General features: G+C 39.3%; 1 protein-coding gene across 11 annotated transcripts in view; it reads left to right on the forward strand.

Annotated features, from left to right (window-relative positions):
* GRIP1 (glutamate receptor interacting protein 1) overlaps window positions 1-18,418 on the forward strand; it is a gene marked incomplete at its 5' end in the record, with an annotated part of 332,803 nt that overhangs the window by 217,733 nt on the left and 96,652 nt on the right. For all 11 annotated transcript variants that reach the window (XM_082308369.1, XM_082308362.1, XM_082308360.1 and 8 more), the window contains one exon: window positions 7,344-7,424. In XM_082308369.1, the coding sequence (XP_082164495.1) occupies window positions 7,344-7,424 (81 nt within the window). The remainder of the gene's footprint in view (window positions 1-7,343; window positions 7,425-18,418) is intronic.

Raw genomic sequence — 18,418 nt, forward strand, 5'->3', positions numbered from 1 at the left:
GCAAAGCAAATTGTTGACATTTTGTTGTTCCATGAAGCATATACATTCAAAATCTGTACATTATACATCTGCTGAAAGAACTTAGCCAATTTTGTCTCTTTTTTTCAACTGTTTATAGTCTATTACGCTCTGACACAGCTGTGGTGACATTGTGGTAACCATGAATGTTCCAGGACGTTAATTTTTCCCTAGACTTTTGCATTATTTAAAAGCAAATTTCTAAAAACATCCTCCTTTCCCAGGAAAAATACATTCTTTGAGATGTTTTTTCATTATTGTTGTCAATAACAGTTACTAAGGATAAAAGTTACACCAGGCTAAAAACATTTGTGCCAAATCTCCCATCAACAGCCAAAGTAAAATTCCCACTATTTACTGCTTCCTAGCAAATTCCAATACAGTTTATCAATTCAAGTGTATTCAATAATTCAATTGTAAAACTTATCGGAGTTTTAGAACTTCCAGTTACCTTTATAAGCTTCAGTTATTTAAAAAAAAAAAAAAAAAAGAAGTCTGGGTACTAGTATTCTTGCTATGATTCATTTACAGCTGTTAGGGATTCAGTTAAGTTGTGTTGGTATCTATCTACTGATTGTGACTGCTGCTGGTTACATTGATTGGGGTATTGCATAAATGTTCAGTTATTTAGTCAGTTCTCGTTCAGAATTATTTGGTTTTTAAGTTCAGGGAAAAGATTTGTCCACTGTATTTAACAGAAGTCCTCTCAGCTGGAAGCTGTAGGGCAGAGTGATAACCAAGCTTCAGCTCCCTTCTCGATGTTTTTTCCCTTCCCATTGCTGTAGAACAACCTGAAAATTACATTTTCCAGAATTTGTAACAGTTCAGAGAAGATGTTTATGCATTTTTACCAGAAACAAAGAACTGGAATTGAGGAGATGAGCTTACGTGGGATCAGGGGCATTTTTCTAGAGTGGTCCTGATGACTTTGTAGTGGCTGGGCTACTCACAGTGGTACCCAGGGGATCTTGAGTTCAGATTCCTTCTTCTGCCTGATCCGGTGCAGGGCTTGGAATTGATTGTAGAGGAGATAGCTTTAATCTTTTTTACTTTGTATAACATACCTAACACATCGATCAGAGTGAGCAAGCAAGACTGAATGATTGTGTAGCTGGGAGTTTGGGTACTCATCTATGAATGTGAGACTGGGGTTCGAGTCCCAGTTAATATTTCAGCTTTCTTACAGAAATGGAAGATCTTTAACAGAAAGGTCTGAGTTTGGAAGAGAGTAAGTTGCTTCAGGAATGGTCCTAAAAGTTGTACTGAGACCCTGTGTAAGCCTTCCTCAACTTCAGAGCTTCTGTAAAGTGCAGACATCAGTGGATACATGTTTATTTTTATCTGTGAAAGCCTGCAGCTGCAAGCTGTGGGGATAACCTAGGATGCTGTAGCTCAGAATTTACCAACTGTCACTGGTATGATACTGTGCCAAAAATGATGCTTTTAGGTAATGCTGAGCTTTATGCCACTTAACGATACAATTCAGGATGAATTTCAGATATAGGAAGTATGAGAACCTATGTTATTTTGTGCTGTACTGGCAGGATTCATAAAAATCTGTTGCTTTTAGTGAAAAATATTCTTCATCATAAAGTTAAGGAGTGGCAAATTTCTGTGAATGGGATATTACAGATCTAGGAATGCCTGAAGTAATAACTGTGACCCTGGTGCTCTTAATTTGTGAGAAACTGGTCTTGGGGATGTTTTTCTCTCAGCTGTAATTGTCCTCTACAACTCGTTGTGTTGTCATCCTCTACCTTTGTACAGGTATGTGATTTTCTACTAGTCTGAGGTGTGTGCTATCCCAGATGGTGTAAGCAACAACACGTGCAGTCGATCTTACTCCTCCCATACACTGAGACAGCTGGAGGTGTAGCCAGCTGAAGATGTAGTGTGCTTCCTTGTAGAGTCTTGGGACTCACATTAGTTGGAGATGCGTCACAGTGGGAAACGTTTGAGGAACACCTCGGATTTCACTTGCTTGGGTTCTGAAGTCTACTTAGGAGCTACATGGTCAAACTCTAAAAATGTTTAAATTCAGTTCTCCCTTGGCCAAAGAACAGCTTATCCTGTCGCGAGACACAAGTATGCTGTTGAAGAATGAGAATGAAAAACTGAAAGATGGAAAAACTCTGTTCTCCCTCATAATGCTTCTACATCTACTGTTGAAAAAAATTAATATGGCTTCAAAGCTCCTTAATATTAAAAAACTCCCGTGTTTGAAATTCCTCACTTAAAAATTTGGTGCCATGTTATTTCCCTTGCTCCCAGAGGAATGTAGGCTTTGCAGAGGAGAGAAGCAGGTACGAGTGGTGATGTAGGGCTGAGAACGAGCTGTTGCGTGGGCGAGACAAGATACAACAGTGAAGGATCTCACATTTCCTCTCCATGTAGGAGCGCCGAAGTGGCAGCCACGGAGTTGTTCCGTAGCTGTTCCCAGCGGGGCGGGAAGAGGCTTCCCCTTCGTATCCGACAGGACGCAGTTGTGCGTAGTCGCCTTCTGGGGCTACCTGGTGCTGCACAGGATTTGGATGCATTTACTGGGTTCAGTAGTTATCACCTGGACACGCGGCAGCTGCGGTGAAGGAAACATCCTCTAACCAGTTGTGAAGACTTGAAGGAGGGGGTGCTCTTAGGCTTTACCACATCTTTAAACAACATCCTTGTGTCCATAGCTTTCACAGGCACCTCGAGAGACACACAAATGGTTCAGTGGCCATAAACCGCCCAATATGTTGAATACCTGGCCTTGACTGTTGAGGAAATATCTTTAGGCTTTCCCTTTATTCCCTCTTATGTGTCCCCAGTTGGTATCCTTCAAAGGATATTAAACTGAATACAGCAAATATCTAAAGATTTCATATGGTCGTTTTGCTAGCACAGTACCAAGCACTTTATATATATCTATACGCATTGTCCAGTGTATAATCTTTGTAGGGTTACATTACTGTTGGTTTGTTACAGGGTATAGAGCCCTTAGTCTTGGACAGAAGCCCCCCCTGTATAGTAAGAGCAATGCAGAACGATATAAATGGATCACAGCATGTTCCCTAACTCGAAGAATGAATCATTCAGTTACAGGGTAGAGGTGCCAGCGGGTTAAAAATAGGCAGGAAAGTGCGAAAAGCTGTTTATCTGCCTCACAGTAAATAGCTAAAGGCAGTAAGCCTACAGTAATAGCTGTAAGCAGTAGGACTACGTGCCTGTCCACTTGATCATTATCTTTGCAGTCTTTAATTAGAAGAATTGCATGCAGAGCTTTGACAGGATGATATGTGAGCTACTGTTACTGGTATTTGGGGCTGTTCCACGAGGACAAGTAAAAGGAGAAAACAGGAAGATCATTTTGCATTGCTGGTTAAGAATCTCGGTGATCTGCAAGGTGTCACCTCTCAGATTATTGCTGTGTTCTGCCGGGAAGGAGGTGAATTAACACGGTGGGCATCTTGTTCAGCGTTGCACATTTACAAGTGCAAGAAACATGCAAAGTATGAATTTGGGGGGGAAATGACCCCCACCAGTTAACAGCATAAGAGGGCTGGTTTCCTGTAGTCACTGAGTGAAGAGAGCTGCTGGCGTAGCAGTCACCTTTGTATGACCTACTGACTTGCTAGAAATTGTTTACCCTGGGTTGTCTAATCTCTTAGCCAGAGGAAATGAGGAGCAGGAAAAAAAAAAAAGGCCAGTGATGTAATTAATGCAGCTCCAAGAGTGTATCTGCATAGCTAAGCTGGTCCCGCTGTAGCGCAGGAGGGCACCTGCAGTGCGATCCCTCCAGAAGCGGGCAGGAGCTGCGGCGCCGAGCGGCAGGGTTTGCAGCTGCCCGTCGGCGTGTTCCAGGTGAAGGCGTTCCTGTGCGCAGGGGCGACGCAGTTTGGCCTATGAATTCTTTATGGACTGTGACTCGCTCCCTGCTGATAATATATTATTATTATGGGTGTAGCTGGGTGAGATTTATGCTTCTGAATCTAGCCTGTTTCTCCCTCTGCTTTGTATGTGTGGCTTCTTAAATACATTACAGCTTTACCTAATTTTGAGTTACTGTCTCCTGTTGGTGGGGAATGCTTCATACCCTTTTGCTCCTTTGCTTTTTCAGGGTGTTGGCTTGCTGGGTTGGGTTTCATCTCCAAGAAGTCTATCTGTGCTGTAGAGGGGGAAGCTGGTAATACAAAACACTCAGACAAGTCCCTCTAGGCACTGCTATCATGAGACATTTTTGCATGTTTTAAGACCCTCCCTGCTAACTATAGAGCGGATGGGGACATCAATAAATTAGAATTTGATAATAAATTCTTGTGGCCACACGTACAACTTTGCTAATGCATACAAACAGATTTTTCCCTTTTCTGACAGCGTGAGTGGTGTCTGACATTTCAGGGCTATTGGGGCTTCCTTGTCTCTTTAGTTACTTTGTTCTTTAGGATGGCATCTATTTCTGCATCTGTCTGCTCTTTATATTGCCTGTCTCAAATAAGCATCTCAATAAGGCTGTTAGCATTCTTTCTCCAGTTGGTTATATTTGTTTTCCTTTGCTTCTGGGAATCCTTTACACTGATTTCTAGTTATGTTGCAGTGTGATTTTATTGTTAAATGGGCATTGAAAGATAATTTCTTTCTGTCCTGAGAACAGTTTCCCAATCCACTGGTGATACAATGGCTTATTGTTCTTTCCCAATAATAATTGGGTGTATTTTGCATTAACATGGGTTCAAAAGTTTATGAAGGAAGTTTTTGGGCCTTTTTTTTTTTCTGTGAAAGTCTGTAGACAGATTAAGAAATGTAACACAATTACGTGCCTACGGTACCTAATCCATGTAAATACCTGGGAAGTTTTCAATGTTAATATGCTTAATTTAAAATACTAGCTTACTCACATACGCAGTCTCGGTTACCTTTCATATCTGCCAGTTGTTACGTAGAAAATACTAGACTTTTTGCTCAGGCTCCCTAGTAAGTAATTTGAACGTGCAGCCCCCTCCCCTCATTGGTGCTATTAAACAGAAAGACTTGTAGGCTTGTCCTTTATTCTGAACTCAGGGTAACCGCGGGTACTCCAGTGCAGTGCAATATTGGGAAAATCCTATTCCAGCATGAGATTGTAGCTGATTTACTCATTTGCTCAGTGCCAAAGATTCAATGAAAAAGGTCTGGTTGTGAAAATTCTTCTTTCCTTTTTGCCCTCTCTCTAATCTGGTGAAAGTAATTCATATGTAATAAGTCTGACTAGGAGCACACTCTTTTGTTCTGTAAATTGATAGATTTTTCATAGGTGGGGCATACATTCAAATAGGGCCCAAAAGTCATCACCATCCATCGGTTCTTGAGAAATTGTATTATGTTTCCTGCCCACTTTTTAATAGAAAAATGCATGTCTCACGCTATCTGCTATCAAGTTCTGCACCTGCAAGTAAGTAATAATGGTTGGGACGTGCAAGCCACATGTTATTGATGAGCTCTATTTTTTCGGTATTGATATGAGTTAGCAAAGCTGTTCAGGGGAGCCTTGTCTTGAGTTTGAGCTCAGTGGTACCTCTTCTGTGAAAGAAAAAAGATAATTCTACTTCCTTCAGAAGCTCTGATTCACTCTTATTTTAATTTTTTTTCTTTAATGAGGGATGTGTATTCTGCATATGCAATAATATTAGCTTTTCCACTTTCCTCAAATGGAAGAATAAAGCTTTACATGTCTACCTTTTTCTTAAATTGTGTAGCTGGATCTGTGTTAATATTTTTTCATGCTTCTCTATTTCCTGTAGCTGACAGCTTTATTTTCTTGGAGTTTGTACTAGCATACAGTATAGTCAAGCCTGTTATCTTTCTCCTTGTAACAATGTAGTCCTAAAGCAATGGGAGTTCATTTTACTGTAGAAAAACCAATTATATTGGCTGTTCAGGTATTTTACCAATATATGTTCTTCATTACTTGCTGCATTTTCATCAAGGTACATGGCTATAAAACAATATTTTGCCTTTTTTTTTTTTTTTTTTTAATTCATTTTGGTTTTCTGTTACTGCATCCACCTAACAGTAGCAGAGTTCATTGCAGAGGTTCTGGTTCTAAAAGCCAACCAGCTCTTCTAGTCACTTCTTTCTGAGACCTGGTTTTAAATTAAATTATGCTGACCAAACCCTTATCTCACTTGTATAAAAATGGACTGCTGTCTTTGATGCAAGTTTCTAAAGGAGTTTGAGGCTTTGCAAGACATAAATAGTGTAATCAGCAAAGAAGGCTTCTAATGTCAAGAGTGTCAGCTGAAAATAAAAACTGATTCTCCAGAAAAGGTTTATATGGTTCTACTTGATCTGAGGATGCTGTACCAGATAACATAGTCTTTGATTCCTTTACTCATTGATCTGTATTTAAGCATGTATTCATGCACATGCTGTAAACGCATCGGTCCTTTGCAACCTGAAGGAAAATATGCAAATAGAAGGGTTTGATAATACTTTAAAGCGTTTGAGCACTTGATTAAAGGACAAGCAAGACAGAAGCCTAATTTCTTCTGATTCCTTTCTTTTGATAGAAATAATAAAACACATAATAATGTTTCTTCTCTTTTATTCACATTCCTTTCCTGAGCTTATAGCTTGTCCTTTTTAAAGCTATAATATAGGTGGATTTTTTTCCTACCATCGTTCTGCTCTTAAGAGGGGCGTAGAAGTGACTCACTTTCTGCCTAATGCTGCCTTTAATTGATGACTCATCCCACCATTAGTGGTCTTTTATGCGCTGAGGTTGATCAGTAGGTGTTCCACGTAGCCTCCTATTTAAACACAGACACTTACAGTGCCATTCTTCAGGCATAAATGTGCCTGGCCTATTTGGCAACAGCTTTCTGATGTTTTCCCCGATCAATCCTTCTGACAGAAAAGGAACCACCCACTGCCAGATCCCAAAGGAAAAGGAGTGCATCTTTACAGCCAGAATATTCAAAAGCTTCTGCAAGCCTTTCACTCCTGAACAGGGATGGTACCTCTCTCACTCGAGTCTCTGACATGTGAAGCTTCTTAACATGAGAAAAAGGAAATTTCTATGGTTATGTTAAAACCGAAAAGGCCTTTGTATATCAAGCCTGTCATCAACTAAGTGTTATCTCCAATTTGAATTTTACCCCATCCTTTTCAGCTCTGTTATTCGGAGCCTTTGTCACCAAGTCTAAACATGCCATTGAGCACTGAGTCAGTATCAGAAATATCCATCCTCATCTAGCTCACAGCAGCTCTTGTGCTCTGCGTTGCTAGTTCACACAGTATTTGGGTTAAAACTACATTGTTTTTAACATTATATTTAACAGTAACTGGAAGTGTTGCTTGTTTCTGTTTAGATGAGAGTCCTTACACAAAGTCTGCAAACCAGGCAAAGCCACCTGATGGAGCACTGTCTGTGAGGAGACAGAGTATTCCAGGTAAGACTTGCTTTGCTTTTTATAACACCTAACTTTTTTGTGAACAGCAAGGTAATACTAATCAAAATTCAACTGGTTATAAAAAGCAAATGAATTACAGTTACTACCAAGCAACTTTGTAAGGAAGGTTCCATGGGAGCTGTGAGGAGTTCCTGCAGTTAGGTTACCTTGGGCTTTTGCTGTGAAGAACATCCCTGTTTCTCTGTCTTCTGCAGCAGATTTCAGACATTGATCATGACAACCTTTTAATCAGAGGCTCGCGTATTTTCAGGCCCCACGAAATCTGTTCTTTGATACCTGTTTTCAATGGTATAGGGAGATTGGCTCATATTTTCCAGTGCTGATAGGACAGGCTCAGAAATGTAGCAGAGCAACACTCTGTCAGAGTTCTCATCTTCACGTGATTTTCTGCCACACGTATGCCATCCTTGTCTTTTCTGTCATCCTGTTGCACAAAGCTGGACCTCTAGATCAATGGTTAAAATAGGTGATCTTCAAACCTGTGTCTCTTCTAATTACTTTAAACAAGTCTGCAAAATGTGCCCATGAAAAGCAAGTTTTGTATGTATTATGCAGCAATCTAAAGGGATTTTCACCTCAAGTAAAATTTGGGAGATCTTTTAACGAAAACAAATGAACACTGACAAAGGTTGCGCACAGGCAGAGTAACTGATGCTGCCAGTCTCACCCCAAGCACAGTAACCTCTGACTCGAAGGGAAGATGTATTGCAATAGAAAACAGAAGCTGTAAGGTCATGTCACCCACCTTCTAATGACTGATGTTAATATTCTCTGCACTCCATGGCCTTATTATTGAACAAAGTCACACAACCCACAAGGAGGCGATGGATAACAGGGGATGGAGCTCAGACCTTCGCCACTGCCAGGCTTAGATCTCACCCCAGTAGCTGTAGTGTTTCTGAAGGGCCAAATTACATGTTTTGTGGATGCCTTGTGTACATGTTTGTATGTGTGAGAGAGAGATGAATGATTTACTAAACCATCCTAGTGATTTAAAGATAGTTATTTTTATGGTAGAATCATGAAGATCATAGCCGTTGTGAAGCAAAGCGACTACAGCGTCCAGTGTACAGTTATTGTTATGAGAAACTCTTTAATTATACAAACACCAGCCAGATTTTTTTTCTCCAAGTCAATACAAATCAAGATTCATTGTTCTTCAGAGTGAATTAAGACCTCTGTACGGGTGCCTCTTCAGGTAATGCTTTAGCTCATAGGTCACTAATATTTAACATACTAAGTATCTACTTTTTTTTTTTTTAATCTTTTAAATTTTTTCACTGTGAACTTAGTAATTGTCATTTGTGGTGGGGTTATTGTATTTATAAAACACTTATGCTAAGGTCCAAACACAGACTGAAGTTCATGGTTTCACATGAAATTTTGAGAACTCCTGATGATTTTCTGTTGTGTTCTTTAAAGAGAAGGTTTGATGAAAGTTGAAGCGGTGCAATTTTTCTCTCTCCAAGAGCATTTGATAAGATTAGGAATTTCAAGTGTTGAATAGTTGTCATGACCAATGACCATTTATTTTGAATTTTTTTAAAAGTTGCTGTATATTCTGGAGTTTTTGAGAGCATTGCAGATAAATCTTTCCTGTGTGCTGTGCATGAGTCATGGTTTGTTCAGAGAAATAATACTGACAAATGTTTGGTGAGATGTATTCTGTTTCATTTCAGGTGTTCTGAAAAAACTGATCTAAGCTATGTGTGTTCTTCAGCTTTTAATATAGTGAAGACATTTGTCTTAACACATTGTTGCGTCTCTTGACCTTAGGAGCCCCAAAGGATAAATGAGATTGAGCTGGTTGGATATTAAAAAAACTAATAACTAAAACTTCTTCGTGCCCTGACAAATTCCCATTCTAGCACAGTGGATGTTGTGGGTTTAGATACATAAATACCTTTGTAAAACTAAGCACTGTTCCGGGAAGTAAATTGAACATTTAGGAGTTGGCTGAAGTTTCTGAAAATAGCGCATAAACTTTTATATCACTTGGACGCTGAGAAAATTTGACCCCACATTTCATATGTAAGCTAGGACCTTGTAAATAGCATCTATTCTTGTCTTGTCTGTAGGCGGTTTATCCACACTATGGATTAGTCTTGATACTGATGCAGACGCATCCCAGCTAGCCAGCTTGGCTTGGCAGGAAGAGGAGTACTAGTAGCATTAACTAGTAGTATTAGCTAGTAGCTTTGTCTAATGTGAGACCAGAAGTAGTACAGCTGCTTTTACTTGGGGGCAAGATCTGGCTTCTGACAGTATGTAGGTCAGCTCCAAATAACTTTTGAATTGGAAGGTACGATGCAATGAACCTGGTAAATTCTTCTAGACCTGGATGGAGACATGTCAGCTGGAGTTACTGTCAGTAATTCTTACAAGGAGAGCATACACTGTATGGAAAGCATTCATTTCTATTCCCCCCAGATGGTATGCCTGATAAAACATCACATTCCTGAAGTGCTGTTTTTTCAAGCTTGAAGCATGGCAGTGCCTTTGACAGTATAGCTGTCTAATCCACTTGACGCTCTGTCATTCCTGAGACACGGACAGCAGATGTCCTATTCCCAAGGAATGCTCTGGCCATTGAATCAGCCAAGAGAAAATTTTTGGTTTTTAGCAAGGTAAATGATCTTATACTGAGCTTTGCACAGGTTTGAGCAGTCTGTGGAAAAAATACTGGTGAAAATATATATCCAGGATGCGTGATGTAAATCTTCCAGCGTAGCGTGGGATCGTGTCATCTCCCTCTGCCTGGTGAAAGTTCCTTCTCATGACATTTAAATTCACTTTAAAGGATTCTAGTGCTCCTTCCTTTGGCCAGATATCAAAAAGAGGAGCGTTTATTGCTGTGAGACCTGAAACTGCTATACCAACTGTAAAACCCAAGAGGTTGTTTTTATCCTTCCATGTGAAACTGTATTGAAAGTGCAGTATTGATGAGCAAAGACTGAATGCACAGAGAAGTAGTATAATTCTATAGAGGTTGCATGGAGCTCAGGCTTGGTTTATTTTACATGGAAAAAATGTTGAAATAATCATTTTATAATTAAAGTCAAATGAGCACATACTGTGAAATCAGTGCACTGAGTTTAATTCCTTTCATCCCCAGAAGCAGGGAATGGATTAAGCATCTCTCTGGAGCAGAACTTGCTTGCTTAAGATGCAGAATGCATTATTCATGTGATGAGACTACATGTCATATTTATCATGTCTTCACATGGCGCAAAATCAACAAGCAACAGATCCTTTCAAAGGGATTTACAGAATTTCTGAAATTATAGTTAATTCAAATTATACGCATTACTATAATTGCAGTTTGAAACTTGGACTTAATTTTGCAGATGTGTAGGTGTTTAGTTATATATACATGATTGTTTGAAACATTATTTAGCTTTACAGTCAGAATTTCTTAATGTAAAAATGAGGCTTGAGGTAAGGCCAGCATGACAAGCAGCCTGCAAAGTAAGAAACAAACAGATTTTCTCCGCTGAACCTTTAAATTTAGACCGTCCTAGACAGCATGCAATGAAATCTTACTGCTACTCTGCTCATGTAGTAGGTTACAGAAGCCAAGAGGGTGCGTACTGTGCCTCTTTCAGGGAACTATCGCTGTCGGAGTAGTACCTAGGCATATAAATGGAAGCAACATGTTTCAAAATTCACAGGTAAGACCCTTCCTTCAGAATCACAGATGCAGTTAAAAACGTCTGTCATTTAAAATAAAGTATTTGATGCTCACTTGTTAGCTAAATTCTGCAAATAGTTTTGATTGGGTCAAAAGTCTATTTTTTTAGGGAAAAGCTAATTTGCACCCAATCTATTTGACATTAAATTAAAAAAATCCATACTTTTTAATTCTTGTATCTACTGACTCAGGCATCTACACTACGGGAGACTTTTAGAAATGCGAAGTTTTATTGCCTGAAGTGGTGAAGGGCTCAAAACAACTATAATGCAAACTGTAGTCTGGGACAGCTATTTGAATCATCTGTGAATTCAGAGATTTAGTTTAGCTAGGAGGATTGCAGTCATGTAGCTGTCTCTCTCCTAAGTAAATTCTTGTTCAAAGAACCAGCGCCAAATAATGAGGAGACATAGTGAAAATATTTTCTCAAGCAGAGGAAATTTCCTCTTCTCTGGGACAGAAGAATAACACAGCTGCCTGCCTTCTGCCCTGCTCAATGCACCCAGCAAAAGGTCCTTGAAGTCTTGTCCTTCATCATGTTGTCTTTGACCCACTGTTGTTTCACCTCCCCCCTAACCCTTGTGCTCCAGCTGTGCCGGCCCCTGGGACCCACAGGAGCCGTTACACCTTCCCAAATTTCATTCCAGCCACCTTCTACTCCATGGTGATACCTGATCTGCTGAACAAGCGAATTGTCTGTATTTATGGTGAGAGTACATGCCAGCCCTTATGGAGAAGAGTGGGAAAGACCAAACCTAGATGTTATAAACCATTCCCGTGACATTTTCTCCACCATGGGGAGCCTGTTTTTCTCTCTAACCAAATTTGTATTATTTTTTGTCATTTGCAAGTTTTGTATGCAGTTGCAGGGATGTACTAACAGGCCAGTTGTTAAAATAGGTCACTGTACTCTGAAGGAAAATTGTCAAAACTTTGAAGTCTGAAATTAAAGTGACCAGATTTTTCAGTTCCTTTGTACATATGTGAATACTGCACTTTCTTTCCACACTACCTGATTCTTTGAAGCATGCTATAACACAGGTTTCTTATTTCAGCGCAGTGTTTGATCTCAAAAACAGGGCTAGCCATCAAACTGGAGGGAAAACACAGTGAATGTACAGCCCTGAGCGCATCCTCTGCAGTGGCTCAAGCTCTGGTATTGCTGTTATTAGCAGTTTTGCAGCCTCATTTTGGGGGAGTTTGGTCACAGAATTTTAATGCAAAAATGAACTGTTAAACAAACATAATTTTAGGGTAGGCTGAATTTTGAACTACTGAGTTAGAAGGGAGCACAAGCAAATCAAAGAATCTTAAAATGCCTTGTGAGGATAGTATTTACAGAGCTGATACTAAAAAAATAATTACTGTATGATGTAGTGTCCTCAGTAATTGCTTAGGACACAAAATATTCCTAGGAGAAGTCACAAAATGCTAAATTATTGTAATAAAAACAATAATTAATGTCCTGGGAATTTTCAGGCTCTGAAAGGTTTAAATATCCAATGTATATGTCAGTGGAAAGGAGTAAGGCAGTTTTCTTCTGATCCTTGGCTCTGAACACATACAGGTGCTATTTAGCTGTTTACAAAAATACAAAAGTACGCCTTTTTTTTCCCCTCCCTGACCCACAGCCTGCTGTGCAGCAAATGTTCGTATTCTGTCTCAGGCTACACCAAATGTGGCTTTCCTGAGGGGTTTGTCTACTGCCCCCAACTAACGAACTTGAATGTAGGTCAGCTGGAAGCTGGAGAATTAGACCACTCTACTTTCTTCACTATGATTTTGGGGTTTTTGTAACATACAGAAATGTCTGTTTAATCCTGAAAACAAAAATATATTGCTATAGGAAAACAAGCAAACGTTGTGAAGAAATAAGAAAATAATTGAGAGTTAAAATATATATAATAAATTCCAGTATCCCGTATAGATTACAGTTAGAGACCGAACATGTGATCCAGTTACGCTGTGCTTGAATTGCTGATATAAAATTGTATTAGCTGAATTTAACATTTGTGTGTGCTGTGCTACAATTTAAATGAGGAAAAGGTCGGTATGGCACAGTATAATACTAGAATAGATAGAGTGCATTATTTTTTTATTTTACAAGGTAATGTTGGAAATAAGGGAGGAATATAGAAAGTAATACAGAGAGGTAGAAGGAATTAAAAAAAAACCAGATGGATTAAAAAAAAATTAAAGACTTCTGATGTGATCCAAGGATACAAATTTCATTAAATGACACTGCTTAGGAGGGAAGACGGCTCCCAGGTTATTCTTGTTGTAGCTCAGCTGTTAATGTCTGAGCCAGGTTCACAGTGACTGGCAAATGTGACAGACAGGTGATCCATCCCCAGTGGGTAGATGTGCAAACAAACCTCCAGAGCCAGTTTTGTTTTCCTCTGTGATTAATATGGAATTGGCGAGACAGCGGGTGTTCAAAAATAGCTGTTCTCATGCTTGCAGTTAACTTGGTCCAATTCCTTCAGACTCCTGTGTCAAGTAAAACCGCAGAAGATGTAAGTGATCCCGTTATTTTTTGACAGAGTGCTGCTAACTTCAGCAGCCCCCATTGCACCATTTGCTACAGGGCAGCCACCTTTTCAAGCGATGTTGCTTCACTTGTGCAGACCTCAATCACCTTTTCCAGCCTCATCAAAAGAAACCTTCCTTGCCTTTGACTTCAGCTTCCCTCAGATTTTGTAAGCACTCTGATTTCATAGATGCTATGCTGTCTTGCCCTAACCCTTCATTCCCTACCAAAATATTAAATAGTCTTCACTGGCTAAATGGTTTTGCAGATTAAGAGCATGATTTGCCTAAGGAAACCTGTCACAAAATCATCCCCTACCTTTTTCGTAGTTCTCATTGTCGAAAAAAGAACTCATTGCAGAATTAAAATCTGAAAATAATACATATATCTCAGTAAAGGCCGAGTTAGGAAGTTGAAGTATGTGTCTACAAAAGCACTTTTTTCCCTCAATTTGCATTTGTCTCATAGACATTTACTTTTACTGTGTACTTTTTAAAATCAGCACAGAATGCTCAGATTTGCCACTGAAGAGATTTTTAGCATTTAGAAATCCATTAGCAATAACCTCTGCAGTCACAGTTATTATGGGAACTATCTTGGGTGATTTCCTAGCAGAAGCAAGTGTTTTGACCTGTGAAATGCAGATCACAGGCAGTAAGATTTTCTGCACTTGAGATGTTTATTATATCTGCAAAGTCATTTGCTGATTTTCCTGTTTGATGAGAGGCTGCAATTGCTGTATCATTTACAGTCTTCCCTGTGTTTTGTTTAACCTGCTGGACATTTATCAAATGGTCTGTGAAGCATCCACAGAGCTACATGTCTTTTACTTCTCATCAACACTGGAAATTCCTGAATTTGCTTTCACATATTTAATATTGAAAGAAGTAAGATTTCTTCCTTATCCTCCCTCAATTCCACCAAAATAACTTTGTTGGAATGATTGATATATGGCATTCATGTAAACATGTTCCATACATAGATAAATCCAAAAGAAATTTAGCTCTCGTAGAAAATGAAAAAAGCCTACTGAGCTTTTATCTAAACGAGATTGCTGGTGATTTATTTATACATTGTCTTTACAGATCAACAATTACCCCACCATGCTAGTGCTTTTTAATACTGAAAAGTATTAGTATAGAGAACAATCTAATTTCATTCCTTTCACCATATGTGAGGAAGAAAATGCATTAAAGGCAATACTGTACATGAGGAATACGGCGCTTTTTCAAATATCCAACTGATATGAGGTCTGAAAAGTTAAATATCTTTAAAGTATTTTCACTTTTATATAGAAGTTGATTATGGGCACCGCCAATAGCAGTATTTGTTGCTGATGGTACCAAACACCTTCATTTACGGATATTTGGATTTAGTTGCATATAATTTTACCAAACTTCAGCCCTTCAAAATAAAACGTATGAAATTATTCCAGCAGCAGTTTTTTCCCAGCAAAATCAGTATGATGAGGATGAAACCCCATATGGTATCTATAACCACTAAAAAAATGGTCTCAGCTCTTTAGCCCTTGCACAGACACATTTTGGGGCAGAGATGGCAATTTTGAGCACATCGGTCTGTATTCAGCAACCGTGCTTGCAGTGTGCACATGTGCATGTACTCCGTTGGCCATTTGTTAGTTTGAAGCACGGGTGCCTCGCGCCTGCCTTGCTGTCACTGTGACACCACAGGGTTTCTCAATGGCGCCTGGGACCTGAAAATAGGCTGGGAAGCTTCAGGGCATCTCCTCGGGTTGGGAGTCCCACCTCCTGGTTGTTTTCCTGCACAACTTCAGTGTGCTCTCTGAACTCCGCAAAGGGAAATCATCCATGCGATGGTTGGTTTCTTTCATTTTAATCAAAGTGTTGATGTCTGTTGAAAAATTTATTCTCCTTTAAAGGCTTCAGTTAGAAGAGGGAGCAGGCTGCGGAGGCCGTGTGAGGAGAGAGAAACTAGGAAAAGCCAAACAAAGATGGTCGAGAGTAGGCTTGAGAGGTATGGAGACCTAGTCTCTGAAAGAGAAGCTGGACAGGCTGGGTGAGTTTGGAAAGAGGGAGGAAAGCCATATGCTCGTTAAAGGTCATGGCAAGAGGTGACAGGCACAGGGAGATCTGTAATCCTGTGACTGTGTAACGGATCACAGTTCGCTCCTGGCTGAGCACAAGACTCATCAATCCCAATAATCTCTGCTGTCCACAAGAAGCTGTAAAACTCTTCTTTTGTTAAACTGGACTTTTGCTGTCCCTTGTGGAGTAGAACAGCCCATTACAGCTGCCAGAGGTTCTTTGTTGTTATAGGTAACTGAGAATCTGAAGCTTGATATTGACCTCTTGAAAACCACTGCGTTTCCACCGGATAGCACAGCTGGGTTTTCATGGGGGAGGAAGGGGAATGCCTTCAGGAAAATGGAAATTACGTGAGAAGAAGATCCACGAGGATGCTCACGTTCCCCAGTTTGTTCAGAAGTGAGGAAATGTATTAAAAAACTTTCAGGCAGTATCTTTTTCTCTTGGGTCGAAATCTATTTAGACATTCTTATTTATATTACTGTCAGTCCAGTATTGGAGCAAAAACGTGGATTCACCAGAAAAACTGATTTCTGCATCATTCAGTCGAGATGGTCCTCCTGGATCCAGTATCACCAGAGAGGAAGAATAAGCAGTAAACCCATGGATGCAGACTGATTCAGTGGATTCAGAAAGGACTGAACAAATGAATTGGCAAGAGATTCATACGTAAATATTACAAAGACTGAGGAGCATTGTACCCTCTAATGTGACAGTACTGGGTGCTGGGGACCTGTGGCAGGACTGGACTGGACAAAGTAGGCAGGCTGTCATTCTCTCCCTAAACAGGACCTCATTTTCTTGCTTTCCAAGATGGAGCAGGACTAGATGGAGTGTTAATCTGACCCAGCAGGGCATTGCTGTCTTTCAGAGGTCCTAAGACCCACAATGCTGTAGGCAGAAGCATATGACTAGCAAAAGAAATCCAAGCATGTTCCTTTAAGGTCTGAGTAATTTGCTAATATGAGAAGTTGAGGATAATTTTTTATCATTTGCCTACTTGGGTCTTTTTACAGTTGATAGATTCTTTTTATCTTACATTTATAGATAATTAACTTAATTTTTTTAAATGATGTTCCTAATGTATTTTCCAATACCTCTTTAAAGGAGTTAATGCATGCTTTCCATCTGATTTGTTTTTGTTTTTTTTTTTTTTTAATCTCCCATTCAGTTTCTGCAGTAATTATCAGGGCATGAAGATAGCAGGGAAATAATATATCACCTACCAAGATAACAGCACTGTCACACCAAAATATGCTATCCCAGATCTGGATAATAGCTTGCCTCTTCTTTTCAACTGTATCAGTGGGTCAAAGCTACTAGCTCTCACTGTAAACCTTGACATCTACATCAAAATCTAATTTTTTTTAGTTTTTGTTACAAAACTATATGTCCATTTTGCCAGTGTGAAGTGGTTTAAAGTGTTTCATGTGGATGGAGAAAGGGTTGTTTCTTTGCTTGTTTGTTTAATAGCATTTTCATTCTTCCTAGAATCAAAAGAGGGAAGGAGACTTTGGTGCTTGTGTGTCTCCTCATCACATCCCTGGTACGTGGGCAGACAGATATATGAATTCATGCCTCATAGTGTAGAATAGAAGAGTTAGACATGTCTGTTTTGTGTATCAGCTGTGAGACCACAAGTTAATTATAGCATCATTACATTAGGTTTTTGTTTGTGGTAAGAATAAAGAGCTCATCCTTTCAGGTTTTACTGTATTTATTGTGATTATACATGGAGTTCATGGGCCGGAAGAAACCTTGGTGACCATCTAAACTAAACACGCAACTTCCCTGAATTTACTTATATTTCAACTTGTATTTGAATTGTATTTCAGAGGGACATTCAGTCTATTTAAGGTTGCCAGTGATACAAAATCCATCACAGCCTTTTGTGGTTAATTAGCCGCGCTGCTTTTATTTCTGGCTTGAGTATGTGTGGTTTCAGCTTCATCTCATTTGTGATAAAGAGTTATTTTTCATCAAAATTCACTTCATCCTTTATAGGTACCTCATTATGAAATCACCATTGAATAATCCTTTTTTTTAAGTAAACAAATTGTGCTTCTGGGGTCTTTTGCTCCCAGGCATGTTTAATTATTCTGAAAGCTCTTTTCTGACTCTCCTGCTCTCTCTTTGGTTAGTAATCTTGTTGAGTCGTGTCACAAGAATGAGATAAAGCATCCAAGTGACCATCACTACTTCACTACTTCAACGGTGTACTAAATATTACTGTGTAAAACTGTCATGTTTATATGTTCATTGTTTGCATTAATTATTCTGGCCAGTGAGAGTTTTGATCACCTGTCAGGATTCCCAAATCCTTTTTTGTCCAAATTAGTTTCATAATTAATTTACTGGGCACTGGTTTTTTACTGTTTGGGTTTTTTATATATATATATATATATATATATATATATAGGTGCATACATCCATTTATACCTCTTATATTAATAGAGTGGGAGACTTTATTAACTTTGTAAGTGATACACAGGCTAGCAGAATGCAGATGCTTATCTTTTTTATTTATTTTCCTTGTCCAAATTGCAGATATTGTTCTCACTTTGTATCTGTGTGGTCTTGGGAATCCACTAATGTTGTGTGAATAAGCACCTAAAGAAGGCTTTTCAGTAAAGTCTCACTTATTAATCATAGAATCATCATAGAATCATAGAATGGCTTGGGCTGG

This window comes from Platalea leucorodia (genome assembly GCF_965183815.1).
Source record: "Platalea leucorodia genome assembly, chromosome: 4".
NCBI lineage: Eukaryota > Metazoa > Chordata > Aves > Pelecaniformes > Threskiornithidae > Platalea > Platalea leucorodia.